Here is a 26,281-nt window from a genome sequence, read left to right on the forward strand (position 1 = left end):
GCTCCATGCAGACTGGCAGCTCTGGATCCTCCATGCAGACTGGCAGCTCTGGCAGCTTCATGCAGACTGACAGCTCTGGCTGCTCCATGCAGACTGGCAGCTCTGGCTGCTCCATGCAGACTGGCAGCTCTGGCTGCTTCATGCAGACTGACAGCTCTGGCTGCTCCACGCAGGCTGGCATCTCTGGCTGCTCCATGCAGGCTGGCAGCTCTGGCTGCGCTGAACAGGCGGGAGACTCCGGCAGCGCAGGAGATGAGGAAAGCTCTGACAGCGCTAGATAGGCGGGAGACTCCGACAGCGCTGGAGAGGCGAGGCGCACTGTAGGCCTGATGCGTGGTGCTGGCACTGGTGGTACTGGACCGAGAACACGCACAGGAAGCCTGGTGCGGGGAGCTGCCACCGGAGGGCTGGTGTGTGGAGGTGGTACTGGATAGACCGGACCGTGCAGGCACACTGGAGCTCTTGAGCACCGAGCCTGCCCAACCTTACCTGGCTCGATGCCCACTCTAGCCCGGCCGATACGCGGAGCTGGAATGTACCGCACCGGGCTATGCACCCGCACTGGGGACACCGTGCGCACCACTGCATAACACGGTGCCTGCCCGGTCTCTCTAGCCCCCCGGTAACCACAGGAAGTTGGCGTAGGTCTCCTACCTAGCGTCGCCATGCTCCCTGTGAGCCCCCCCCCCAATACATTTTTGGGGCTGACACTCGGGCTTCCATCCGCTTCGCCGTGCTGCCTCCTCATACCTGCGCCTCTCAGCTTTCGTCGCCTCCAGTTCTTCTTTGGGGCGGCGATATTCTCCAGGCTGAGCCCAGGGTCCTTTACCGTCCAGTTCGTCCTCCCATGTCCATTTCTCCAAGTAGTGCAGCCTCTCCCACTGCAGCAGCTGCTGCCTCTGTTGCCTCTCCTGCCTGTTGACACGCTGCTTGGTCCTGTTGTGGTGGGTGATTCTGTAACGGTTCTCTTGTGGTGAAGGAGAGTCGGACCAAAATGCGGCGTGTAGATTGCGATCCATGTTTAATAAACAAACGTAAAACACGAATCAATACAAACACTACAAAACAAAGAACGTAACGAAAACCGAAACAGCCTATACTTGTGTAAACTAACACAGAGACAGGAACAAGGACACTAAGGACAATCACCCACGAAACACTCAAAGAATATGGCTGCCTAAATATGGTTCCCAATCAGAGACCGACACTGGAGATGAGAAGCAGGTATGGGGAGTCAACATTTAACATAGCACAGACATTAAACAGGACGGAAACAGTGTCAGCACTGGGTAAACATAATGACATACAAACATTAATCCTGAAGCAGGGAACAGAGCTTGGGAACAGACAGATATAGGGGAGGTAATGACACAGGTGATTGAGTCCAGGTAATTCCAATAATTGCTGATGCGCGTGACGAGGGAAAGCAGGTGTGCGTAATGATGGTGGCCGGAGTGCGTAATGCTGGGGAGCCTGGCGCCTTTGAGCGCTAGAGAGAGAGGGCGGGAGCAGGCGTGACACCTCTTCAATGAATATCCCATAGGCCTATACATTATGGATAATAATAATAACAACAGGGAGGGGGGGCTAGTTCAAAAATGTACCCCAAAAGGCTCTTCAAAAGGTTATTCAAAGAATTTATAGAGGTTCCCCCATAGTTTCAATTTGAAGAAGCCTTAAAGGATACCCCAGGAACCTTTTCTTTTTAGAGTATATAGGTAATGTGGGAGCTGATGGTAGAGCCGAATACCCCATGTGTCTTCCATGCAGGCATTGTGAGACAGTCCATTGGGCTTTTGTTATGTGGTAGAAAAAACAGACAAGCAAGTTGGCTGGAGGGAAGCAGGTGGAGTGTGAAAGAGGTGGGTTGTGCTACTAAAATCGAATGTCTGCTCAGCAAAACAGAAATGACACAGCACCACCTATAGGGCTATGCTATTAGTGACCATGTAACAAGTAACAAAGCTATGTTTATTTTGGTGCTGCTCTGGGTCGGTGTCATCTTACAGATAGGTTATCTCTAGTGGAGGAAAATTCCATAAGGCAACAGTGACATCCCCTGACAAGTTTGTAGTTTGCGTTTTAAGATTTGTGAAAAGGTAAATCCCATGAATGTAATGTATGATTTAATTCAAACTAAGAAAGCATTGCAGTGTCTGCATAAACGCAAATTCACTACTTTGTTTTAACTAAAATGTTCATTTAAATCATGTGTGTGAATGTTCTGTTTGTTATTGTGTAATTAAGTCAATTTAAGGATGTGGGTGTCAGTCAGTGTAATGCCTGCACGTGTAGCTTTTAAATCATGAAAGACAATCATTTAGCCTAGGCTACTCTAGGCTACATCAGGGGCTTTCAAACTTTTCTTCCACGGGGACCCCGTCCAGGCAAACCGGCGACCCCGTGAATTAAAATGAATAGGTTTGGTAGACAGTTTCATTATTTAACCTCCCCACATAATAACTGGAAGAGGAAGTGTCAATTCTAACATAGCCTATTAGCTAGAAAGGTATCATTGCAGTGGTAAGACATATTGCTGTTGTAATGCTAATGATCTGCATTGAGCTGAGAGAACATTTTGCAGATTTGAAGCTAATTTCCAGCAATTCTACACAGTTTCGCCTGGAGCTGAAAGACAATTTTGTGGTTTTAAAGCTAATTTCCTGCAATTCTATGCCTTTTGCCATAGCTAATGCTGTGTTCCTCTACTCAAACAACAAAATCACTAAGCATGTGTCATGTATACCCGTTTTTAATTTTCGATTCTCCCTGACTGTCTAGTCTTTATTTGATTGCTAGTTCTCAAAGATGGTATTATTAAAAGATATACTGCATATAGTTCAATATCTTTTCTGCATGCTTTCTATCTGGCCCCGAATCACAGTTTGAAAACCCCTGGGCTACACTGTACTACAATATAGGACCAGGGAATGGAGCATGGCAGTACCAGCGGCTAGATACTGAGTTTCCTGAAGTCCCACAAGAAAATGGAATTTGTGTTGGAGGCCAAGGCAAGGAAGAGGGTGGATGGCGAGAAGAAGCAGAAAGAAGGGTGCGAGGTGCAAACACAAACTGTGAAATACAGTGGGGCAAAAAAGTATTTAGTCAGCCACCAATTGTGCAAGTTCTCCAACTTAAAAAGATGAGAGAGGCCTGTAATTTTCATCATAGGTACACTTCAACTATGACAGACAAAATGAGAAGAAAAAAAATCCAGAAAATCACATTGTAGGATTTTTAATGAATTTATTTGCAAATTTATTTTACCTCATTTCTATCAGCATGTTAAATGTGCAACCAGAGGGGAAAAAAACTCTAGACCACCTGTACTCCACACACAGAGACGCGTACAAAGCTCTCCCTCGCTCTTCATTTGGCCAATCTGACCATAATTCTATCCTCCTGATTCCTGTTTACAAGCAAGAATTAAAGCAGGAAGCGGTCAGATGAAGCTGATGCTAAGCTACAGCACTGTTTTGCTAGTACAGACTGGAATATGTTCCAGGATTCTTCTGATTGCATTGAGGAGTAAACCACATCAGTCACTGGCTTCATCAATAAGTGCATCGATGACGTCGTCCCCACAGTGACTGTACGTACATACCCCAACCAGAAGCCATGGATTACAGGCAACATCCACCATGAGCTAAAGGGTAGAGCTCCAGCTTACAAGGAGCAGGACTCTAACCCGGAAGCTAATAAGAAATCCCGCTATGCCCTCAGACGAACTATCAAATAGGCAAGGCGTCAGTACAGGACTACGGTCGAATTGTACTACACCGGCTACGACACTTATCGGATGTGGCAGGGCTTGCAAACTATCACAGACAACAAAGTGAAGCACAGCCGAGAGCTGCCCAGTGACACGAGCCTACCAGATGAGCTAAATTACTTCTATGCTAGCGTCAAGGCAAGACACACTGAAACATGCATGAGAGCACCAGCTGTTCCGGACAACTGTGTGATCACGCTCACCGCAACCAACATTCACAAGGCTGCAGGGTCAGACAGACTCCGAGCATGCGCTGACCAACTGGCAAGTGTCTTCACTGACATTTTCTACCTCTCCCTGTCTGAGTCTGTAATACCAACATGATTCAAGCAGACTAACATAGTCCCTGTGTCCAAGAAAACTAAGGTAACCTGCCTAAATGACTACCAACCCGTACCACTCACGTCTGTAGCCATGAAGTGCTTTGAAAGGCTGGTCATGGCTCACATCAACACCATTATCCCAGAAACAGAAGCTTCCTGCCATCCAGGAACTCTGTACCGGGCAGTGTCAGAGGAAGGCCCTACAAATTGTCAAGGACTCCAGCCACCCTAGTCATAGACAGTTCTCTCTGCTACCGCACGGCAAGCAGTACCGGAGTGCCAAGTCTAGGTCCAAGAGACTTCTAAACAGATTCTACCCCCAAGCCATAAGACTACTGAACATCTAATCAAATGGCTACGCAGACTACTTGCATTTCCCCCCTTTTACACAGCTGCTACTCTCTGTTATTATCTATGCATAAGTCACTTTAATAACTCTACACACATGTACAGTATATATTACCTCAATTACCTTGAACCTTGAATGGTGCCCCCGCACATTGACTCTGTACCGGTACCCCCCTGTATATAGCCTCGCTATTGTTATTTTACTGATGCTCTTTAATTATTTGTTACTTTATTTCTTTTTTTGTTGTATTTTTCTTAAAACTGCATTGTTGGTTAAGGGCTTGTAAGTAAGCATTTCACTGTGTTCGTGTTTGCCAGGGATGGGGAAAACATGTGACACCACTCCGGCCCCTGAGGACCTGATCTAACAGCGGACAAAACATTAAGAATACTTTCCTAATATTGAGCTGATTTATCGAGTGACATCAATAAGGGATCATAGCTTTTTCCTGGATTCACTTGGTCAGTCTATACAGTTGATGTGGGAAGTTTACATACACTTAGGTTGGAGTCATAAAAGCTTGTTTTTCAACCACTCCACAAATTTCTTGTTAACAAACTATAGTTTTGGCAAGTCAGTTAGGACATCTACTTTGTGCATGACACAAGTAATTTTTCCAACAACTGTTTACAGACAGATTACTTCACTTATAATTCACTGTTTCACAATTCCAGTGGGTGAGAAATTTACATACACTAAGTTGACTGTGCCTTTAAACAGCTTGGAACATTCCAGAAAATGGTGTCATGGCTTTAGAAGCTTCTGATAGGCTAATTGACATTATTTGAGTCAATTGGAGGTGTACCTGTGGATGTATTTCAAGACCTACCTTCAAACTCAATGCCTCTTTGCTTGACATCATGGGAAAATTGAAAGATATCAGCCAAGACCTCGTAAAACAATTGTAGACCTCCACAAGTCTGGTTCATCCTTGGGAGCAATTTCCAAACGCCTGAAGGTACCATGTTCATCTGTACAAACAATAGTAAGCAAGTATAAACACCATGGGACCACGCAGCCGTCATACCGCTCAGGAAGGAGACGAGTTCTGTCTCCTAGAGATGAACGTACTTTGGTGCGAAAAGGGCAAATCAATCCCAGAACAACAGCAAAGGACCTTGTGAAGTTGCTGGAGGAAACAGGTACAAAAGTATCTTTATTCATAGTAAAACGAGTCCTATATCTACATAACCTGAAAGGCCACTCAGCAAGGAAGAAGCCACTGCTCCAAAACTGCCATAAAAAAAAGCCAGACAACGGTTTGCAACTGCACATGGGGACAAAGATGATACTTTTTGGAGAAATGTCCTCTGGTCTGATGAAACAAAAATAAAACTGTTTGGCCATAATGACTATCGTTATGTTTGAAGGAAAGAGTGGGAGGCTTGCAACCCGAAGAACACCATCTCTACCTTGAAGCACAGGGGTGGCAGCATCATGTTGTGGGGGTGCTTTGCTGCAGGAGGGACTGGTGCACTTCACAAAATAGATGGCATCAAGAGGGAGGAAAATGATGTGGATATATTAAAGTAACATCTCAAGACATAAGTCAGGAAGTTAAAGCTTGGTCTTCCAAATGGACAATGACCCCAAGCATACTTCCAAAGTTGTGGCAAAATGGCTTAAGGACAACAAAGTCAAGGTACTGGAGTGGCCATCACAAAGCCCTGACCTCAAGCCTATACAACATTTGTGGGTAGAACTGAAAAAGTGTGTGCAAGCAAGGAGGCCTACAAACCTGTCTCAGTTACACCAGCTCTGTCAGGAGGAATGGGCCAACGTTTACCCAACTTTTTGTGGGAAGCTTGTGGAAGCCTACCCAGAACATTTGACCCAAGTTAAACAATTTTAAAGACAATGCTACCAAATACGAATTGAGTGTATGTAAAATTCTGACCCACTGGGAATGTGATAAAGTAAATAAAAGCTGAAAAAAATAATTCTCTCTACTATTATTCTGACTTTTCACATTCTTAAAATAAAGTGGTGATCCTAACTGACCGAAGACAGGGAATTTTTACTAGGTTTAAATGTCAGGAATTGTGACAAACTAAGTTTAAATGTAGTTGGCTAAGGTGTATTTAAACGTCTGACTTCAACTGTATGTCCTGGAAAGAGCAGGTGTCTGTAATGTTTTCAGTGTATATACCACTATCCCCAACACACCTCGCCACTCCTTCCCACTACTTTGACCCAAACAGATCATACACCAGGCCGTTGGCCTAAAGAGGCTGGACACCCTTCTCTCAAAACCCCCTGTAGTTCTTTTGCACTAAAATATGAGGACATATAGACTGACCAGGTGAATCCAGGAAAAAGCTATGATCAATGTCAATATTTAAATCAACTCAATATTAGGAAGATGTTCTTAATGTTTTGTACACTCAGATCAGGTCCTCAGGGGCCGAAGTGGTGTCACATTTTCCCCATCCCTGGCAAACACAGCTGATTAAACAGATTGCATTCTAAACTGAAGATCATGACTAGTTGAGTATTGGAGTCTGGTGTGTTAGCTGGGTCTGTGGCAAAAGTGTGACACCAATCAGGTCCCGAGGACTAGAGTTGCCCATCCCTGGGTTAGATGGTGGTGCAACACATTTTCTTTGTGAACGAATGTGCAATGCACTTTCCACACTGTGAAAGGCAGCAATACGCAACATATTGTCTAGTCTGCCGGAAAGACACACGAAGAAGAGGCGTAGTTTAGACACACAACAAGCAGCCCAGGGCACTTACACAACCCACTGTGTATTTCCGTGTTACTTCCTTGTTCTGTCTTATCTTTGGTATTTTTCTGGAGAGAAATGTGTAGACAGCGGTAATTTTGGGGGGATTCGGCTACTTATCAATGCGAGCGACAGATACGCATAATAATTGTTTTCTTTAGATCCCCGCCTTGCGGTTACTGATTCGTCAAGACCCGCTGAGGTGATCAGGAGCTGTAGGACTTCTTCACCCCAGTACTTCTCGTCGATGGCAGACTCCCGAGAAAGACGGAAAACCGGCGAAGAGCCTCAGGGTGCAGTCGGGGGTGAAGGTAAATATTAATATGCGCTGAGACTTTGAAAGATCGTCACCTGAATTTTTAAAATCTAAAATATTGTCAACTAACACAAAGTACAGGGTCCCGTCAGAATCATTGGTTGCGATCGAAGCGATACTTTGTTTTTCCCTGATCTTTCAGCATGTAGGCCTAGTTAGACTAATTAGCGAAATGGTGAAAACAGTCTCAGTGAGGTCGGCTATTTCAACATGTAAAAATCTAGCACTAAAAATCTATAACTATTTTGGGCTACACACTTGGAGCTTGGAAGGCCATAGAAATGTCCTTTGACGTCACTTCACTGTAACAAATGTGAAACAAAAAGTGTAATACTAGGTCAAATCAAAATCATAAGTTCGGAAAGTCGAACTCTAGAAAGAGGCCCGAGTCCCCGACTTGGAATTCCTAGTTGGATGACTGTTCAAATAGTTTTTTTCCGAGTTCAGTTTTTTTGAAAGCACTGAAGTTGGAAGTTAGAGATTTCCGAGTTCCCGAGCTTCCAGTTGTTTTGAACGCGGCATAACTCTAACCCCCAAGTAAAGTGGCATACAAAGTCTACATCATAAAGGAAACATGCAGGTTCTGGGAGTTAGCAAAAGTCTCTGCCAATTGAATTTGAGCACAATGCGTGATTAACACATCTATCTGATCACCACAATAAACTGTCCTGTCATTAAACATTGATAATAAAATCACTAACAACATCTTTGTAACAGATGTCATCGATGACAGAATTATGGAACAAGGAGCTGTTGTTTTAAGAGGGTAAATAAACTTAGCACTAGTACCATTAGTATCCATCACATTATCACATTATCCATTTTCACAAAATATTTGTACATTTTTATCCATGAAGGTATGTCATAGAGAGGGTCAGTGCAGAAAACCCAGAGAGACGTTTGACTCCAGAGGACCTTGGTGGCAGACCCAACGAACTAGAGGACCACCAAGTCAAAGACGTGGTACAACAACTGCTGCTGATCGCTGATGACCTGAACAGAAATGCTGAGCTACAACAGTATGACATTATTTTATTCTGAATTAGCATATTAGTTACAGTGCCTTCAGAAAGTATTCATACCCCTTGACTTATTCCAAATGTTGTTGTGTTTCAGTCTGAATTCAAAATGGGTTAAATTATTGTTTTTCTCACCCATCTACACACAATATCCCACTTGACAAAAGTTTTTATTTTTATGTTTGTGAATTTATTGAAAATGAAATACAGAAATAGCTCATTTACATAACTATTCACACCCCTGAGTCAATACTTTGTACAATCAACTTTGGCAGGGATTACAGCTGTGAGTCTCTCTCGGTAAGTCACAAAGCGCTTTCCACATCTGGACATTTCCCCTTAATTATTTTCAAAATTCTTCAAGCTCTGTCAAATTGGTTGTTGACCATTGCTAGACAACCATTTTCAGGCCTTCCCATAGATTTAAGTCAAACCTGTACCTAGGCCACACAGGAACATCCACTGTATTCTTGATGAGCAGCTCTAGGTGTTTTAGGTTATTGTCCTGCTGAAAGGTGTATTCATCTCACAGTGTCTGGTGGAAAGCCGACTGAACCAGGTTTTCCTCTAGGATTTTGCCTGTGCTTAGCTCTATTCCATTTCTTTTTTATCCTGACAAACTCCCCAGTCCTTAACGATTACAAGCATACCCATAACATGATGCAGCCACAACTATGCTTGGAAATATGGAGAGTGGTACTCAGTAATGTGGTGTATTGGATTGGCCTTAAAAATAACACCTTGTATTCAGGACAAAAAGTTAATTGTTTCGCCACATTTGTTTCAGTATTACTTTAGTGCCTTGTTGAAAACAGGACGCATATTTTGGAATATTTTTATTCTGTACAGGCTTCCTCTTCCAAAGTCACCATTGGCCTCATGGTGAAATCCCTGAGTGGTTTCCTTCCTCTCCGGTAACTGAGTTAGGAAGGATGCCTGTATATTTGTAGTGACTGTGTATTGATACACCATCCAAAGTGTAATTAATGACTTCACTATGCTCAAAGGTATATTCAATGTCTTGTTTATTTTTTTACCCATCTACCTTTCTTTGCGAAGCATTGGAAAACCTCCCTGGTCTTTGTGGTTGAATCTGTGTTTGAAATTCACTTTTCCACTGCGGACCTTACAATTATCTGTGCGTGTGGGGTGCAGAGATCAAATCAAATTAAATTGTATTTGTCACATACACATGGTTAGCAGATGTTAATGCGAGTGTAGCGAAATGCTTGTGCTTCTAGTTCCGACAATGCAGTAATAACCAACAAGTAATCTAGCTAACAATTCCAAAACTACTGTCTTATACACACAAGTGTAGGGGGATAAAGAATATGTACATAAAGATATATGAATGAGTGATGGTACAGAGCGGCATAGGCAAGATACAGTAGATGGTATCGAGTGCAGTATATACATATGAGATGAGTATGTAAACAAAGTGGCATAGTTAAAGTGGCTAGTGATACATGTATTACATAGGGATGCAGTAGATGATATAGAGTACAGTATAGATGAGGTAGTTATTCAAAAATCATGTTAAACACTTATTCCACACAGAGTGAGTTCATGCAACTTATTATGTAACTTGTTAAGCACATTTTTAGTCCTGAACTTACCGTATTTAGGCTTCCTATAACAAAGGGGTGAAGACTTACGGACTCATGACATCAGCTTTTCATTTTTAATTAATTTGGAAACATTAAAAATAAACAATTCTAACTTTGACATTATGGGATATTGTGTGTAGGCCGGTGACAACAAAAACAATTCAAAATTGTAAATGCAAATTGTCATCAAATGAAGAACTTTATTATTTTATCATTGTTTCAACAAGAAACATGGAAAGAGAAACGATTACTTTTCCTAATTTTCTAATTATTTGTCTCTCCTTCCTCTGACAGCCTAATAAGCACAGTCCAGGTAAACTGTGTCCAGGATGTGTTCTTCTCAGTGGCCAGGGAAATCTTTGCAGATGGTATCAACTGGGGCAGAGTGGTCTCCCTGTTTCACTTGGCCTACAAGCTTATTTACAAGGTAACACTTGGAATGTGCCTGTTACTGAATATGAAATCATTGAAACTTACAATTGTAAAGTTTTTAAATGCCAGCAGCATACCACCCTGCATCCCACTGCTGGCTTGCTTCTAAAGCTAAGCAGGGTTGGTCCCTGGATGGGAGACCAGATGTTGCTGGAAGTGGTGTTGGAGGGTCAGTAGGAGGCCCCCTTTACTCTGGTCTAAAAAAAAAAATCCCAATGCAGGAATTGGGGACATTGCCCTGTGTAGGGTGTAGTCTTTCGGATGGGACGTTAAACGGGTGTCCTGACTCTCTCTGGTAACTAAAGATCCCATGGCACTTAACCCTGGTGTCCTGGCTAAATTCCCAACCTGGCCTTCATACCATCACGGTCACCTAATCATCACCCGTTTACAATTGGCTCATTCATCCCCCTTCCTCTCCTCTTTTACTGTTTCCCAGGTCGTTGCTGTAAATGAGAATGTGTTCTCAGTCTACTTACCTGGTTAAATAAAATAAAAAAGAATCAAATAAAGCAGAATGAATCTCCCCTCACGCTATATGTATATTTGTTATCCCTCTTTCCAAGGCACTGACACAGAACCACTTAGAAATCATCAAGAAGGTTATTAGCTGGGTATTACAGTTCATCAGGGAAAATGTCTCCGCTTGGATCCGACAGCAAGGAGGATGGGTGAGTACCCTGCTGGAGTATGCCAACATGCCCGTCCAGATGTACAATGGGACTATATTCTATTTAAAAAAATACCACAAGAGCAGAGACGCTTTCACAATCAACACATACATGCAGTAAAGAGATCAATTGAAAACAGACTGTGGGGGATAGAGGACTGACTAGGTCATTGGTGCCCATTTAATTAAAAATATATATTTTTAAAGCTGATCTAACAAAGTGGATATTTATCAAATCTGTCATGATGTATGTGTTCGAAAAGGCCCACAATGTGCTTACTAAAATCTGATTTGGTGCATAATATTTAATGTCCTTTTTGGGTTTAGAAAATATGTCTGCTAAATGTCAACCACCGTTCGGATAAGCTGATAGCGTAGCTAGCCATATAGCAATTAGTGGTGGTATTTTTAAGTTGTTTTTAAGTGTAATGCAATTGATTGGTAAAGATGACGTGAACATGTATTGCGGGTGACATACATACAGGTGTTGTACAGTTTTTTTTTTTCTTTACACCGACATGGTGTCAAATATACAAATAAACAATAGCCTAAATGTAGGCGATCTTTGATGGCCGGTAATGAGGAGATTCTGGATCTATCCCCCACAGCGTTTCCATGGCTTGTCAGTTATTTTGGACGAACTCTTATTAACTGATCTATTCAAAAATGCACATCTGACAAGTATAGCCATAAGTCACACGCCCATCGGACAAACGCAACATGTAATCGATGCTAGTTGGTAAGTTCTTGTACATACTACGTATGGTGACTCACACGTGCATATGCATATCAAGAGGAGGAAGCGCTCACTCCTACTCAAATAAGACCATGCACATATGTGTCCTCAACGGCCGATGCAGGCAGGCAGTTCCGATGTGGGCAACACCGAGTTCAGCTACCTGTGCCACGTCACAGTACTGTCAGTTCGTGAAGCTAAGCTTTTTTGATGATGAGTAACCTTGCCTCACGCCTATAGATCCCAGAACGAGCACTAAGGCTTTAGCTCAGCCTAGTCCAGCCTATGACTCTGGTTAGTACGGACAATCGTAATGGTTCCACTGTTGTGTGATTGACTTTTCGTTTTGCTTGCAGGAGGCGGTTGTTAGCACCGTGTCACATTGGCGTACTGTGTCGCTTGTGGCTGCAGTGGCTTTCGTGATGGCCGTGGTTTACTGGAGGAAAACACACTGACATCATCTCAGGAAGTGCCCTTGGTGAAATCAAAGTGCCCTTAAAATGTGGACAGTTCTCTAGGAAGACAGGTTAATGTGTTATGTCCTGTGCAGTTGATTTGACTTTGGGGCACAGGTGACCTAGTAATCTTTATTTTTATATGTGTATATATATATATGATGAATTGATCTGAAAAGGGAGAGTCAGGGGCTTTTTGGTACAGTACTCCAAACTGAGCAAGTATTTATTAGTACCAATGTGAAACGGAATTTTTCTATTGCTCAAAAAATAACCTTGTAAGGTGTTTTATTGAACAATGTTTTATTGGACATTAGATGTTTTATTGAATCCCAAATCTTCTATTGATTTGGAATTAAAAGTAAACCACTACTATTTTTTCACAGCTCTAAATAGGTATTATATAGAGTGGGGCAAAAAAGTATTTAGTCAGCCACCAATTGTGCAAGTTCTCCCACTTAAAAAGATGAGAGGCCTGTAATTTTCATCATAGGTACACGTCAACTATGACAGACAACATGAGGAAAGAAAATCCAGAAAATCACATTGTAGGATTTTTTATGAATTTATTTGCAAATTATGGTGGAAAATAAGTATTTGGTCACCTACAAACAAGCAAGATTTCTGGCTCTCACAGAACTGTGAGGCCCCTCTGTCCTCCACTCGTTACCTGTATTAATGGCACCTGTTTGAACTTGTTATCTGTATAAAAGACACCAATGTGATTTTCTGGATTTTTTTTCCCCTAATTTTGTCTGTCATAGTTGAAGTGTACCTATGATGAAAATTACAGGCCTCTCTCAACTTTTTAAGTGGGAGAACTTGCACAATTGGTGGCTGACTAAATACTTTTTTGCCCCACTGTATATGTATCTGAATGGACCAAATGTCTTTTAAATCGTGGCAATCATGCACACATGTTTAATAAAAAATACCTTTGCCAAAGCAAACTAATATTGAATTTGTAATTTACTTTTAAGTGTTTTCTCGTTAACTCCACTTCCTGAGGAAACTTTGGTTTGGGAACATACTAACTCTTTCATGGTTTGACCAGATCCCTCTTTAACTAAAATGTTTTATGGTTCTTTCTCCTTAAACCTGAAAGAATTGCCCAATCCCAAGGGTGGGCAATCTTACCCACCAAAGGCTGATATGGGTGTAAGCTTTTGTTCCAGCCTAGAGGTAACACACCTGATTCCACTAATCAATCTTGTATAATAGAATGACATGCAGTACTATGCTTAAACCTCAAGATGTCGTAGTTCTCTTATGAGAAGTATGTTGGCGTATTATAAACAAAATTAGAATTGTACATAGTTTAGACTATTTCACAAACTAAATCTAGTCTGCGATAAAAATGATAGAAGCCTTTCACCCAATCCTTTCTTACCTTTCTGCCAGTTAGTGGTTCTGTTGTTAGTCCTTTACCTTTCTGACAAAATGAACATGCTGGGTTATATAGACATGATCAATGATATTACATAACAAATGCCTCTCAATTAACCTTATTAGACTGCTCTAATTGCAAAAATGATGAACATGTATTATTAATCATGTATTAATTGTCTCAGTGTAATTAACTCTATTCTCAACCAAGGGCCGGATTCAATCAAGACCGCAGGAAACTGACACCAATGAAACATTCTGTTGTTCCCTGCACAAGGGAAGGTTTTTGTTTCATTGTGTAAACACTCACCAATAAGTGTGTAAAAAATCGTATTTTATGCCACTGGTGCGATGTGATTTTTATTCAATGCAGGTTCCCGCAGTGTGAGTCTGATTGAATTCTTCGATGCCAGTATTTAACATTGCGTCACATTGAAAGTGGCCCTTGCACGTGACGATTTGCCAATGTCACCTGAGTACTGGTTTGCCTGGTCCATCTCCAACAGACACAGCTGTGCAAATTGCACCGGTCTTAGCACCCCCCTTATTTGCAAGGATGCAGCATCCAATCATTTTGAAGAATATTGTGTGTGCACGTTTTTTTTCTACCTCATGATTCCTATTTTTACAATTAGTCATTGAATTTCCGACGGAAACAGGGGTTGCCGATTTCTGGGCCTGAGAAAAGATTTTACTTTAATTTCCCGCTCCCTATTGGTAGTATACATTCTGAATCAAACCATAAAACGCCTGCTAGATCACATGCTCAACAGGCGTCTGGCATCTCACTCTAGTCAGCTGACATCTTTAGCCAATCTGCTGAACATGGCTGTCACTGGAAATGTCAGCCGCGAGGTAAACACGGGGCTAATAACCAGTGATCCACGCGACCTCTAAAAAGTGAAGGCAACCAAATATCACTCAGTGGTGCAGTAGATACAGAGGAGAAACCCTGAGTGACATCAGCCATCAGTCATCACTGCGTCATCAGAGAGGGTAACACGCTGACAGTGGACTGGTCTCTGCACTTTACTAGATCCCACAAAACATCCTGCTGTAGATGCGTGTTGCCATTTGTAAATGGATGGTTGTTTACGATTTAGGTCATTTCTGTCAAATATCCTTTAATACTACGTGTGAACTTTAAACCACAGTTACCCCCTCATGTGACATCAGCCCTCTCCTATGACAGAGGGTTAATAGTTATCATGTGGTGATAGCTAAATCAAATTTAAAACTTCTAAAGACCGCAATAGGCGACGATTGCTCCATGACACTGAACAAAAGCCGGTGTGATCCCACATGGTCCTCAGTAGCCCAGTTGGTAGTGTGGCTCTTGCAATGCCAGGATAGCGTTGGGGACCCCTGAAACGTCAAAAATGTATGTACGCATGACTGTAACTCGCTTTGGATAAAGGTGTCTGCTAAACGGCACATATTATCATGGTAGCTAATGGCATCCTAAGGTAGGTAAAGAAACAACAACCATTTCATGAAGTGCCGTACTTCAAGCTTCAAGGTGCCCAACTCAAAGGTTAATGGCATTGCTGTGATAGTCAAAGCAAACAGAAATGGGCCAATTTGATTTGCCTGTTTCTCTGACTTTTAGAGCAGATACAAATCTTAAGGGGTTATTCAGGACTACTTAGTCATCTCGGTGAGAGTCGACCACCTATGGGTTCCCTTCTGCACCGGTTTAAACCCCAGGGTCCTCAGACCACAGTGGATGCCAGGGGTGGAAGAATGCAACACAAAGCCACTGGCACGTAGTGAGGGCAATGTCCTGGGAGAAAACAAACACAGAAATGGAGAAAAAAGCTGAGCACATGTTTATAATTGTATAATCAGAAAAGTTGTTTTACTACGAACAAACTTGCCAACTTTGCCTAAATTCCAACTGGACAATGGAATTAGCACAATTCACACTGCAATAGTCTTCCTGTGGACATATTACATTAAAGCAGTATCCTTGATCATCTGAATGTATAGCTAAACAACACTGAAACAGGCTTGGCGATGGAAGTGTTCATTGGGAATAACTAACCTCTCCATTAGGAAAAACTCAAATAGAATGAGACTATGCATTTTAGTAACAGATAGTATTAGACCATCGCGTCTACATCAAAGGATGTTGTAAGATTGTTGATAAGGTGATATTTTGTGCAAAGAGAGAAGACTTTAGTCTGAAGCGCAGTAATGTGCCCTGTGTTTGTGTCACAGCACTTGGCCATTCATTTACCTGTTTTTCAATGGATCAAATACTTTTTTGTGTTCAACATTATTTTAAATGATATTTCTCCAAACTTACACAAAGAGCAAAGTAAATTAGGCCCCACTTTAAACAAACAACAGCACCAGGCTTAATGAAGTGTTCAAAAACTGTTTTTTAAGGCCTATGCATCATATAATTTATACGTCTATGTCATACTATGTAGAGGGTGAGGATTATTAAGGGTGAGACTATGAAGGGTGGCAAAAGGGCTTATGTCACATTTGGAAAGCACCAAATGTAAGCACCTTTCATCTCCTATTATGCTCTATGACTTATACATTATTTGCGAGGCAAATATATATATATATATAGTGCTTATGAACACTTATGAATCTACTGTAATGGACATTAGAGTTCTTGGCAGTAGAAGGGCAATAGTTTGAGAATAAAAATAGTTGCCCTCTGATGTTTCTATGTAGTTAGATTCTATCCCACCAGATGTCAGTATTCTTTGTGTGTAGCTAACTGTTCAGTGTCTTCCTATTTTTCAGTAGAGACTATTAACTTACTGTGCAAGATAGCATTGTTGCAATTATAAACACTATTGTCACATTTAAGAATAAATATTTTTTCATCACTGGAGAACACAGCTTGGAAAGAATCTCAGCGCCAATACTTGGCAGTGTCTTAGTTCTCTTCTTGAGTTTGAAAATCTTTGCAATTTTTCAACACCCATCATTTTCATATTTTTTTTGATTACCACTGACATTGCATGTATACCTGATAAATATTTAATCAGTGACAGCATCATGGTAGATAGATATATTATATGAAATCTTATTGTGCACACCAGGAACATATTATTATATCATTGCAAGGAGAACATGCCCACCTGGTCAGAGAAAAAAGAGACAACAACCATTGTAACAAATTTCCATGTGCGGCTTTCTGAAACATTTAGAAACACAAAAATGGCGCGCTAGATATGACAATGTATAAATACCCCTCTTATCTTTATTAATCGGGAACCAGTGAATGGTTGTGCCACTGTTCCATGGTCACTTCAAATTCCATTCTGACAGCAAGGGCACTTAAAGCACTCTCAAGTGTTCATTCATGATCAACCTACAGCAATGTGAGGTTCAGCCAAAGCTTCTTTTTTTAAAACTTATTATTTATTTATTTTTGAAGTTGAGCGGTTCACGGCAGTTATTCTAGACAAATTATCAACACTGAGGGATCCTTCAACTCCGATGTCGTCTAAGGAGGAACCTTTAACCCATTGTGTGCCTCTAATCCTCAACTCCCACCCCCGTGACCCCCGTTCACATCTCTGCTGCAGGGGAGGCCAACGACAGCGCAGCCAGACTCTACACTCATTAGATAAATCCCCATCACTCATTGTGATTATGTTTTACGATGTAGACATGTGTACTGAGCAAGACAACACCAAGAAAAACATTGGCCAAACATCATGCCCTAAAGAAAGAAAGGCATCAGACCACTGCATGGCCCAGGCTGCTGTGCGGTGCTGTTCAGCATCACCTAGTGTTTCCGTGGCTGGTTGGCTTAAAGCTTAGAGGGAGTTAATGCTCCTCCTGTGTGACCTATAATCCGCTGCTCTCTCTCTCTCTCTGGCTCTCCTGTTCAACTGAATGGAGAACTTGGGAGGTGGGTGAAAGGGAACAATTGTTATAGCTGGGGTGAACCTGCCTTTCAGACACTGTCTGTCTGCCCCTTGCCAGCTGTGCAGTTAGTGTTAGGGGATTTGTGATAATTTTCCCCACAGGGCCCTGTCCTCAACTCTGGTGAGGGAGTACTAACGGCTAGACTATGGGGAAAATGACCCCCTGCCTCTTGCAATAGGCCTCCGTGGGGCTTGATGGGAGGCAGCACTCTGCTCAGTGGTCTTACCCAACCGAGGCCCTTCTGAAGGAATGCCTGAGAGAAGAGCCTTCATTGGTGAATACAACTTACTTTTTAAATGAGTGTATTTACAATTTTGTTTGACCTCTATTTAACTAGGCAAGTCAGTTAAGAACAAATTCTTATTTACGATGAAGATTTTTTACCTTGTCAGCTCAGGGATTCAATCCAGCAACCTTTCATTTACTGGCCCAAAGTTCTAACCACTAGGTTACCTGCCGCCCCAAATACAAACCATAATTGAATGACCTTTTCCAAAATTGTAAAACTATTGACTTGCCATATTAGAACCCATCTGTTAAATAAAGATTTTGTCTAAAATGAACTAACCTGGGAATGTAAAAGGGAATTCATTACATTATCCCAGTTTGAACATATAAATAGATGTGATGTCAGATGTCTGGTCAACTTTCCTAGACAAATCTACCCTCCGTGACAATATATAGTTTTGCTGTGATCCTCTGTTGCAGCCGGTTTGTCTGGGAAAGGTTGACTTGCATCAACCACCTCAAATAGGATAAATGTGGATGTGGTAGGGTTCGTAACAGGTTGTTTCTAGTTCCCATCTATATGATCCTAGGCTCTACATCCACCTGTCTCACATCTGGTCAGTTTCATCTCCAGTGACTGACCAGGTCAAGGACTGACCTCTAGTCCCACACCGACATACTAGGATAACTTTGTTTTCCCCGGTGGTATAAATAGTATTTATAGAAATGCCAGCTTCAAACGTTAAAACACTATAGGCCTTCTGACAGGACCAGGACAGGGCCTGTAAAAAGCATCTGTCTGATTTATTGTAACGCTGCTGGCCGGCCGTCCTGCATGCTGTCAGTCTGTCCTGCAGCAGGCAGCACACAGGACAGTTTTCAGGATTACAGGGGGAATTTAAGGTGTCCCACAGATATTTTCCCAGCTAAGGGGTCACTGGAGCTGGCGTTCGGACTGAGTGTAAGTATGTCACGACTGTGGTCGACATTCTAGGAGGCTCAATGAATGAGAGAGATTGATTATCGCCCCCGGGCTGTGGAGTGAGAATTCGGATTTCCATGAAGAGGTGCACTAATGTTTTATTCCCCCTTATTGAACTGTTGGCCATAAAAGCCGTCACATATTTCATCACGGGATATTCATTGCTGGGATATTTATGGTGTTTAAATTTAGAGAGGGCTGTGAAAAAAATGCCTCCCTCTGAGCACTGGCAGACAGTAAATCACTGAACCCCAGCAATGATGGCCCTCAGATCTCTGTAACAAACTGACGCTGATCCTCCCATGAACATTTAGAACATGTCAAGTCAGCAACCTAAACATAAAACAACTAGAATGTCTTCAGAGAACAAGGCAGAGACAGTGGTACAAACATGGTAAGCTGAAGTTCTTGTGGGATCATTGGCAGCATCCCTCCTCCTCCCCCTGAGCCACCACGACCAAACCAACAACTTACTTACGTGTCTGTGAGTGACAACGCTGCGTGGTTCACTGATATAATAATGTAAGCCGTGGTGATGGATTGGATTTTGTTCACCGGATATGTTTACCTTGTTGCTTTCAAAGCATCTGCCTGACCCGCTGACATGGATGAAGGTGGTACCGCGTGCACCGGCTACCACCAAATACTAGCAGGTCACGACCTTGACAAGATCCAACGAGAGACTGAGAGTTCAGATCCCAACCCTTACTCACCAACCAACCCCACCGACAAAGACTCGCCTCTCAACAAAGACGACACAATTGGAAAACAGGAATGCAGGGGCTAAAAAGAGAGGGGGGGGGGGTAAGAAACAAATCCCATTTGATGCAAAGTTGGTCAATGGCTATTTAACTCATAGCCTGCTTTGATGAGTATATGGACTGTGACTTTCAGGCCCTATTTGCACAGAAGTGATGCACCTTTGAAAAGGCTCTGAATTGACAGCTTTTCCTCGCTCTGTGTGGTTCAGGCCAGCCCTGAGACACTCATATCACTCGGGTGTGACGGCAGAGAGAGGAGTTACACTTTGAAAACACACACAGGGTCCTCGGCCCTGGCTTTTGTTCCCGGATGCGGTCCACTGTTCCTGCTCGTCGCAAAAAGACAATAAGGGGACAGCCATTGGATTGGCTGCCTCCGAATCAAATAGCGAACAGCCGTCGATGCAGAACTAATCTGTGAAGAGGTCTTTCCTGTGTGATAACCACCCCCTACCCTTCAACCCTCCCTCCCTCCTCAAACCAGAAACCTAATCTTTGATGGGAAATGACAACAACAAAAAAGCAACCAGCTTTAAGCATAGCTAGATTTTTTTTCATTAGTGTCGAAGGCTCCCATTTGGGATGTTCCTACTTATTTGATGTGGCAGCAATTAGTGAGAGACTTTTGTGCTCCGTGAAGATGGAGCGGCCCACTTCAATGATCACATTTATGCTCTGAATAGAAAACAAAAAAACCCAAAGAGGACAGATAACATGTTCACATCAAACGGCAAACGGCTTACGCCGTTACTGTTCTGGCTCGCTTGTCCTTTATGATGACAAGAAGAAGTGTTCCTTTTCCCATGAGAAAGCTTGTCGGTTAGCAGAGTGACATCATTGGGTCCCCATGGTCTGGGCCCACCTCCAGACAGTAGGGTGCTCCCATTTCTGTGTGCACCTACGTCCACCACTGCCTTGCTACTTTGATTTCTCCTCGCTTTAATGGACCCATTGAGCAATAACAGCCATTAGGAGCCCTGTCGGAGGCCATGCTTTCATTGGCTCAAACTGGGAGGTGATCTTTCATATAGCCAAAGGCACAAGGTTGCACCTCTGTCCTCAATCTACTGGACACAAATTCATAAAATAGGCCAACTAACTGTGATACTTGTGAAAATGTATCTATTGACTGATACTGGATGACCAGAAATGTCATATTTAAGTATCCATATTATGTCAAAGCTTCCTAACTCCTATTTAGCTGGTCTAGGTTTCTAAAAATGTGACAGTAGTTGCTTTCCGTGAGTTATGTTAAAAACATCCCAGTTGTTCAATCACTCTGTATCCAATTACAGCCACAGAGGCACAATGCTGAAAGATTCATTTGGCTCCTGAGAATTCAAAACACACAGAACATGTTCTCTTGTCTTTGTTTTCGCTGTCAGACGTGTGTATTCTCTTACCACTGGGTGTTCTGCTCATTGTATAACTGATTTGTTAATGGACACACAATGTAATAGCTGGTGATTATGAGAGTGAATGACGTTGGTGTAAACGCCCCTTGACTTTTTTCACATTTTGTTGTGTTGCAGCCTGAATTTAAAATGTATTAAATAAACCATTTTGGGTCACTGGTCTACACAGAATACCCTACAATGTCAAAGCAGAATTGTTTTTCAAAATTGTTACAAATTAATTAACAATGAAAAGCTGAAAGTCTTGGGTCAATAAGTATTCAACCCCTCTGTTATGGCAAGCCTAAATAAGTTTAGGAGTAAAAATTTGTGGAACAAGTCCCATAATAAGTTTAACTTGATTTTGGAAGGACTACCTCATCTCTGTAGCCTATACATGCAATTATCTGTATGGTCCCTCAGTCGAGCAGTGAATTTCAAACACAGATTCAATCACAAAGACCAGGGAGGTTTTCCAATGCCTCGTAAAGGGCACCTATTGATAGACGGGGGGAAAAGCAGAAATTGAATATCTCTTTTGAGCATAGTAAAGTTTTTAATTACACTTTGGATGGTGTAAGAATACACCCAGTCAATACAAAGATACAGGCGTCCTTCCTAACTCAGTTTCCTGAGAGGAAGGAAACCGCTCAGGGATTTCACCAAGACGCTAATGGTGACTTTAAAACAGTTACAGAGTTTAATGGCTGTGAAAGGAGAAAACTGAGGATGGATCAATAACATGGGAGTTATTTCACAATACAAACCTAATTGACAGAGTGAAAGGAAGGAAGCCTGTACAGAATAAAAAATATTCTTAAACGTGTAACCTGCTTGCAATAAGGCACTAAAGTAATACTGTAAATTCACTTTTTGTCCTGAATACAAAGTGTTATGTTTAGGGCAAATCCAATACAACACATTACTGAGTACCACTCTAGATATTTTCAAGCATTATGGCTGCATCATGTTAGGGGTATGCTTGCAATCGTTACAGACTGGGGAGTTTTTCCAGGATAAGAAATACATGGAATGGAGCTAAACACAAGCAAACTCTTAGAGGAAAACCTAGTTCTGTGTGCTTTCCACCAGACACTGGGAGACTAATTCACCTTTCAGCAAGACAATAACCGAAAACACAAGGCCAAATCTACACTGGAGTTGCTTACCAAGAAGACAGTGAATGTTCCTGAGTGGCCAAATTACAGTTTTGACATAAATCTACTTGAAAATTGATGGCAAGACTGGAAAATGGTTGTCGGTCAACACCCAATTTGACAGCTAGAAGAATTTTGAAAAGAATAATTGGCAAATGTTGCACAATCCAGGTGTGGAAAGCTCTTAGAGAATTACACAGAAAGACTGACACCTGTAATCGCTGCCAAAGGTGCTTCTACAAACTCAGGGGTGTGAATACTTATGAAAATGTGATATTTCTGTACTTAATTTTCAATACATTTGCAAAAATCTCTAAAAACATGTTTTCACTTTGTCATTATGGGGTATTGTGTGTAGATGGGTGAGAGAAAAAAATAGTTTCCATTTTGAATTCAGGCTGTAACACAAGTTAAGTGGTATGAATACTTTCTGGAGGCACTTGTAGCTCTAACAACACTATTTCTAATGTTCTTGTTGACAGAGAACATTATCCCTGCTTCAGTACCAGTATAATTTACAATAAGTAGGCAATCCTTTATTTGGAATTCATTAGCATCTACTGTGCATAATACCTCGAAGTCTGATGAATGTCCTTGCATGGTTTTCATGAAACTGCCTGGTGATTTGTACAAACTAAGTGGATTTTTGACATGGAGGGAGAAGGATTAGTTTGAACCATTTCATATGGATGTTTAGAGTATAACAGCAAACACCTCAAAGGCCCATTGCAGACGGTTTTATATCAATATCAAATATTTTCTCGGTAACAATTATTTACCTTACTGTTTTCCATTAAATGGAAAATTAAGTACCTTACTGTTTTCCATTTGTTTTCCATTAAAATTGACAAAAATATACAGTATCAGTCAAAAGTTTGGACACACCTGCTCATTCAAGTGGTTTTCTTTATTTTATTTTTTTACTATTTTCTACATTGTAGAATAATAGTGAAGACATCAAAACTATGAAATAACACATATGGAAACATGTAGTAACCAAAAAAGTGCTAAACAAATCCAAATATATTTTATATTTGAGATTCTTCAAAGTAGCCACCCTGCCTTGGTGACAGTTTTGCACACTCTTGGCATTCTCTCAGCCAGCTTAATGAGGTAGTCACCTGGAATGTATTTCAATTAACAGGTGTGCCTTGTTAAAAGTTCATTTGTGGAATTTCTTTCCTTCTTAATGCGTTTGAGTCAATCAGTTGTGTTGTGACGAGGTGGGTGGTATACAGAAGATAGCCCTATTTGGTAAAATACCAAGTACATATTATAGCAAGAACAGCTCAAATATACATATAATAGGCAAGTTAGTTAAGAACAAATTCTTATTTACAATGACAGCCTACCGCGGCCAAACTCAGACAACACAATTGTGTGCCGCCCATGGATAGATGTGATACAGTCTGGATTTGAACCAGGAACTGTAGTGACACCTCTCGGCACTGAGATGCAATGCCTTAGACCACTGTGCCACTTGGGAGCCCATATAAGCAAAGAGAAACGACAGTCCATCATTACTTTCAGACATGAAGGTCAGTCAATCCAGAACAGTCGCAAAAAACGTCAAGCGCTACGATGAAACTGGCTCTCAAGAAGACTGCCACTGGAAAGGAAGACCCAGAGTTCATCAGAGTTACCAGCCTCAGAAATGTCAGCCAAAATAAAGTTCAAATAACAGACACATCTCAACATCAACTGTTCAGAAGAGACTGCATGAATCAGGCATTCATGGTGGAATTGCTGCAAAGAAACCACTACAAAAGGACAACAATAAGAAGAAGAGACTTGCTTTGGCCAAGATTTACGAGCAATCGACATTAGACCAGTGGTCTGATGAGTCCAAATTTGAGATATTTGGTTCCAACCGCCGTGTCTTTGTGAGACGCAGAGTAGGTGAACAGATGATCTCCACGTGTGGTTTCCACCATGAAGCATGGAGGAGGATGTGTGATGGTGTGGTGGTGCTTTTCTGGTCACACTATCTGTGATTTATTTAGAATTCGAGGCACACTTACCCAGCATGGCTACCACAGCATTCTGCAGTGATTATGCCATCTCATCTGGTTTGCACTTAGTGGGACTATCGTTTGTTTTTCAACATGAAAATGACCCAACACACCTCCAGGCTGTGTAAGGGGTATTTGACCAAGAAGGAGAGTGATGGAGTGCTGCATCAGATGACCTGGCGTCCACAATCACCCGACCTCAACCCAATTGAGATAGTTTGAACCGCAGATGTAGAAAATAGTACAAATAAAGAAAAACCCTAAGTTGTGACCGAACTATTTAACTGGTAGTGTATTTTTAGCAGGCAAGCCGATACGCCCAGTGCAAGGTACGGTGTAGATTGTACTTATCTATTTTCACATTTTTACAGTGTTAGTTTCACCGGCTGTTGGTACAATATGATACAAAACACAGTCTTCAAGTCTTCAAGTCTTCAAAACGCTTCAGGGAAATGGCAAGTCAGTGAAAACTTGTCCTAGCTGATCAATGAAGTGGGCTGCAGCCTTGTTGTTTTACAGTTAGCAGGGGGTTAGGGAGGGGGGGGGGCAGGGCCTTTAACACCTTCATTGACAAGGAGATATCTGCAGGGAGCCTCTCCAGTGTGATTTAGGATGGCAATTTGCCACCTCATTACCAGCTGGATTCACATAGACAGTGTGTGACTGACTCTATACTGCTCTATGTCTGTCACTTTGGGCCTGGCTGTCCAGCGGTCTTATCCCTCTCTCTGGCTCCCATGATGGATGACTGGAAAGGAGGGATAATACAATGCTTAACAATGGGCCCTGAGGCTTATCCTGCTGTTTCTCCGGAAAATAGATGGAAACATCTCACTTCTCACTGAGAATGTTTAACGCGAACATATTTATGATAGCCTATGATTACAGGGTTGAATATCATAATGATGTAAGACCTCACCTACAGTACTTTGTATTCATAACACAATACATACGTTGAACATTCAACACGTAGCATACGTTCAACTTTTTTAGCAGTAATAATGCTCACTAGGGTTTTGAGCCAAACAATTTGCCTCTACAGAGTACATTGTTGATTCATTTTCCTTTTTGCTTTACAGGAAACTTACAAAAACACTTCTCAGCAGCCACCCCCTTGCAAAATGCAAAAATACAATAGGAATTCTGTGCAAAATATCTACATTATAGTTCAGTGAATTCAATAGAATTTTGCAACAATGTCAGCCACGGAGCATGTGGAGGGTCTGGACACAAACAATAGAACTGCTAGCAGCGGCCATCAGAAAGTGTTATTATTTTTTAACAAACTGTATTGTATTTTCCCACTCACTAATCAGAATGTGAGATCTGCATGTGTATCTAAGACTTTTGGGGTAAATAATGCCTTGATTTCAATGGTAGTGTTGCGGCTGTAATAATCCATGGTCCCAAGAATAGTGGACCACGTGCAGCCACAATACAGCCGTCATCTCAATGCACTAGCAGTAGCCAGCAGACGCCAAAGTCTGTCCGTCATCAGTACGAATTAAGCATGGCGGTCTCTACATTTTCAACATAGAGTCAGCACTCCACTAAAAGTGGCTGGCATTCTTCTATGGCAGGATACAAGAGCAAATGAAGGACTGGAAGAATAAGAACATGATTGAGCCTATCAGAGCATCTGTAATGAGGGCCATATGATCCCAAGTTTACCCCTAAGTGTTTTCTCAACAGCTACAACAGCAGAGGCTCTATGGGCATGGCAAATCACAAGTGGATCAGAAAATGTGCACAGCACACTGGGAAATTACATGAAACAGATTTTGCAATGAGCTTTAACTTAAATCAAATCAGTAATGATTTGGCCTTTGGCTTGTTATGGATACAGTGTAAATATTAAACATGATAAGGTTAGACGATGGTTATAATTATATTATTGCTACTGAAATGTCGAAAAAAAGGGATCCTCATTGGGAGTCCCTGGGAGTTTCACATGAAATGACGCACACATAAATCAAGACCGAGCTCTCGTGGCTGCACTACGGATGTCCTTAGATGTAACAGGATATTGACATGCTGGGGTTGACAGGATAACATA

General features: G+C 41.9%; 1 protein-coding gene across 1 annotated transcript; it reads left to right on the forward strand.

Annotated features, from left to right (window-relative positions):
* Nucleotides 1–7,132: 7,132 nt before the first annotated feature.
* On the forward strand, nt 7,133–13,359 carry LOC109895513 (apoptosis regulator BAX-like). The gene is made up of 6 exons (XM_020489234.2): nt 7,133–7,481; nt 8,204–8,252; nt 8,344–8,505; nt 10,407–10,539; nt 11,111–11,215; nt 12,307–13,359. Exons 1-6 carry the CDS (start codon nt 7,418–7,420, stop codon nt 12,403–12,405), a joined length of 612 nt encoding a protein of 203 aa, XP_020344823.1. The 5' UTR covers nt 7,133–7,417; the 3' UTR covers nt 12,406–13,359.
* Nucleotides 13,360–26,281: the final 12,922 nt, after the last annotated feature.

This window comes from Oncorhynchus kisutch, linkage group LG8, assembly GCF_002021735.2.
Source record: "Oncorhynchus kisutch isolate 150728-3 linkage group LG8, Okis_V2, whole genome shotgun sequence".
Lineage (NCBI taxonomy): Eukaryota > Metazoa > Chordata > Actinopteri > Salmoniformes > Salmonidae > Oncorhynchus > Oncorhynchus kisutch.

Coding starts and splice junctions, on each gene's coding strand:
- LOC109895513 (XM_020489234.2), top strand. CDS start 7,418: ATGGCAGACTCCCGAGAAAGACGGAAAACCGGCGAAGAGCCTCAGGGT. Junction 10,540..11,110: donor CCTACAAGCTTATTTACAAG/GTAACACTTGGA, acceptor CCTCTTTCCAAG/GCACTGACACAGAACCACTT. Junction 11,216..12,306: donor TCCGACAGCAAGGAGGATGG/GTGAGTACCCTG, acceptor TTTTGCTTGCAG/GAGGCGGTTGTTAGCACCGT.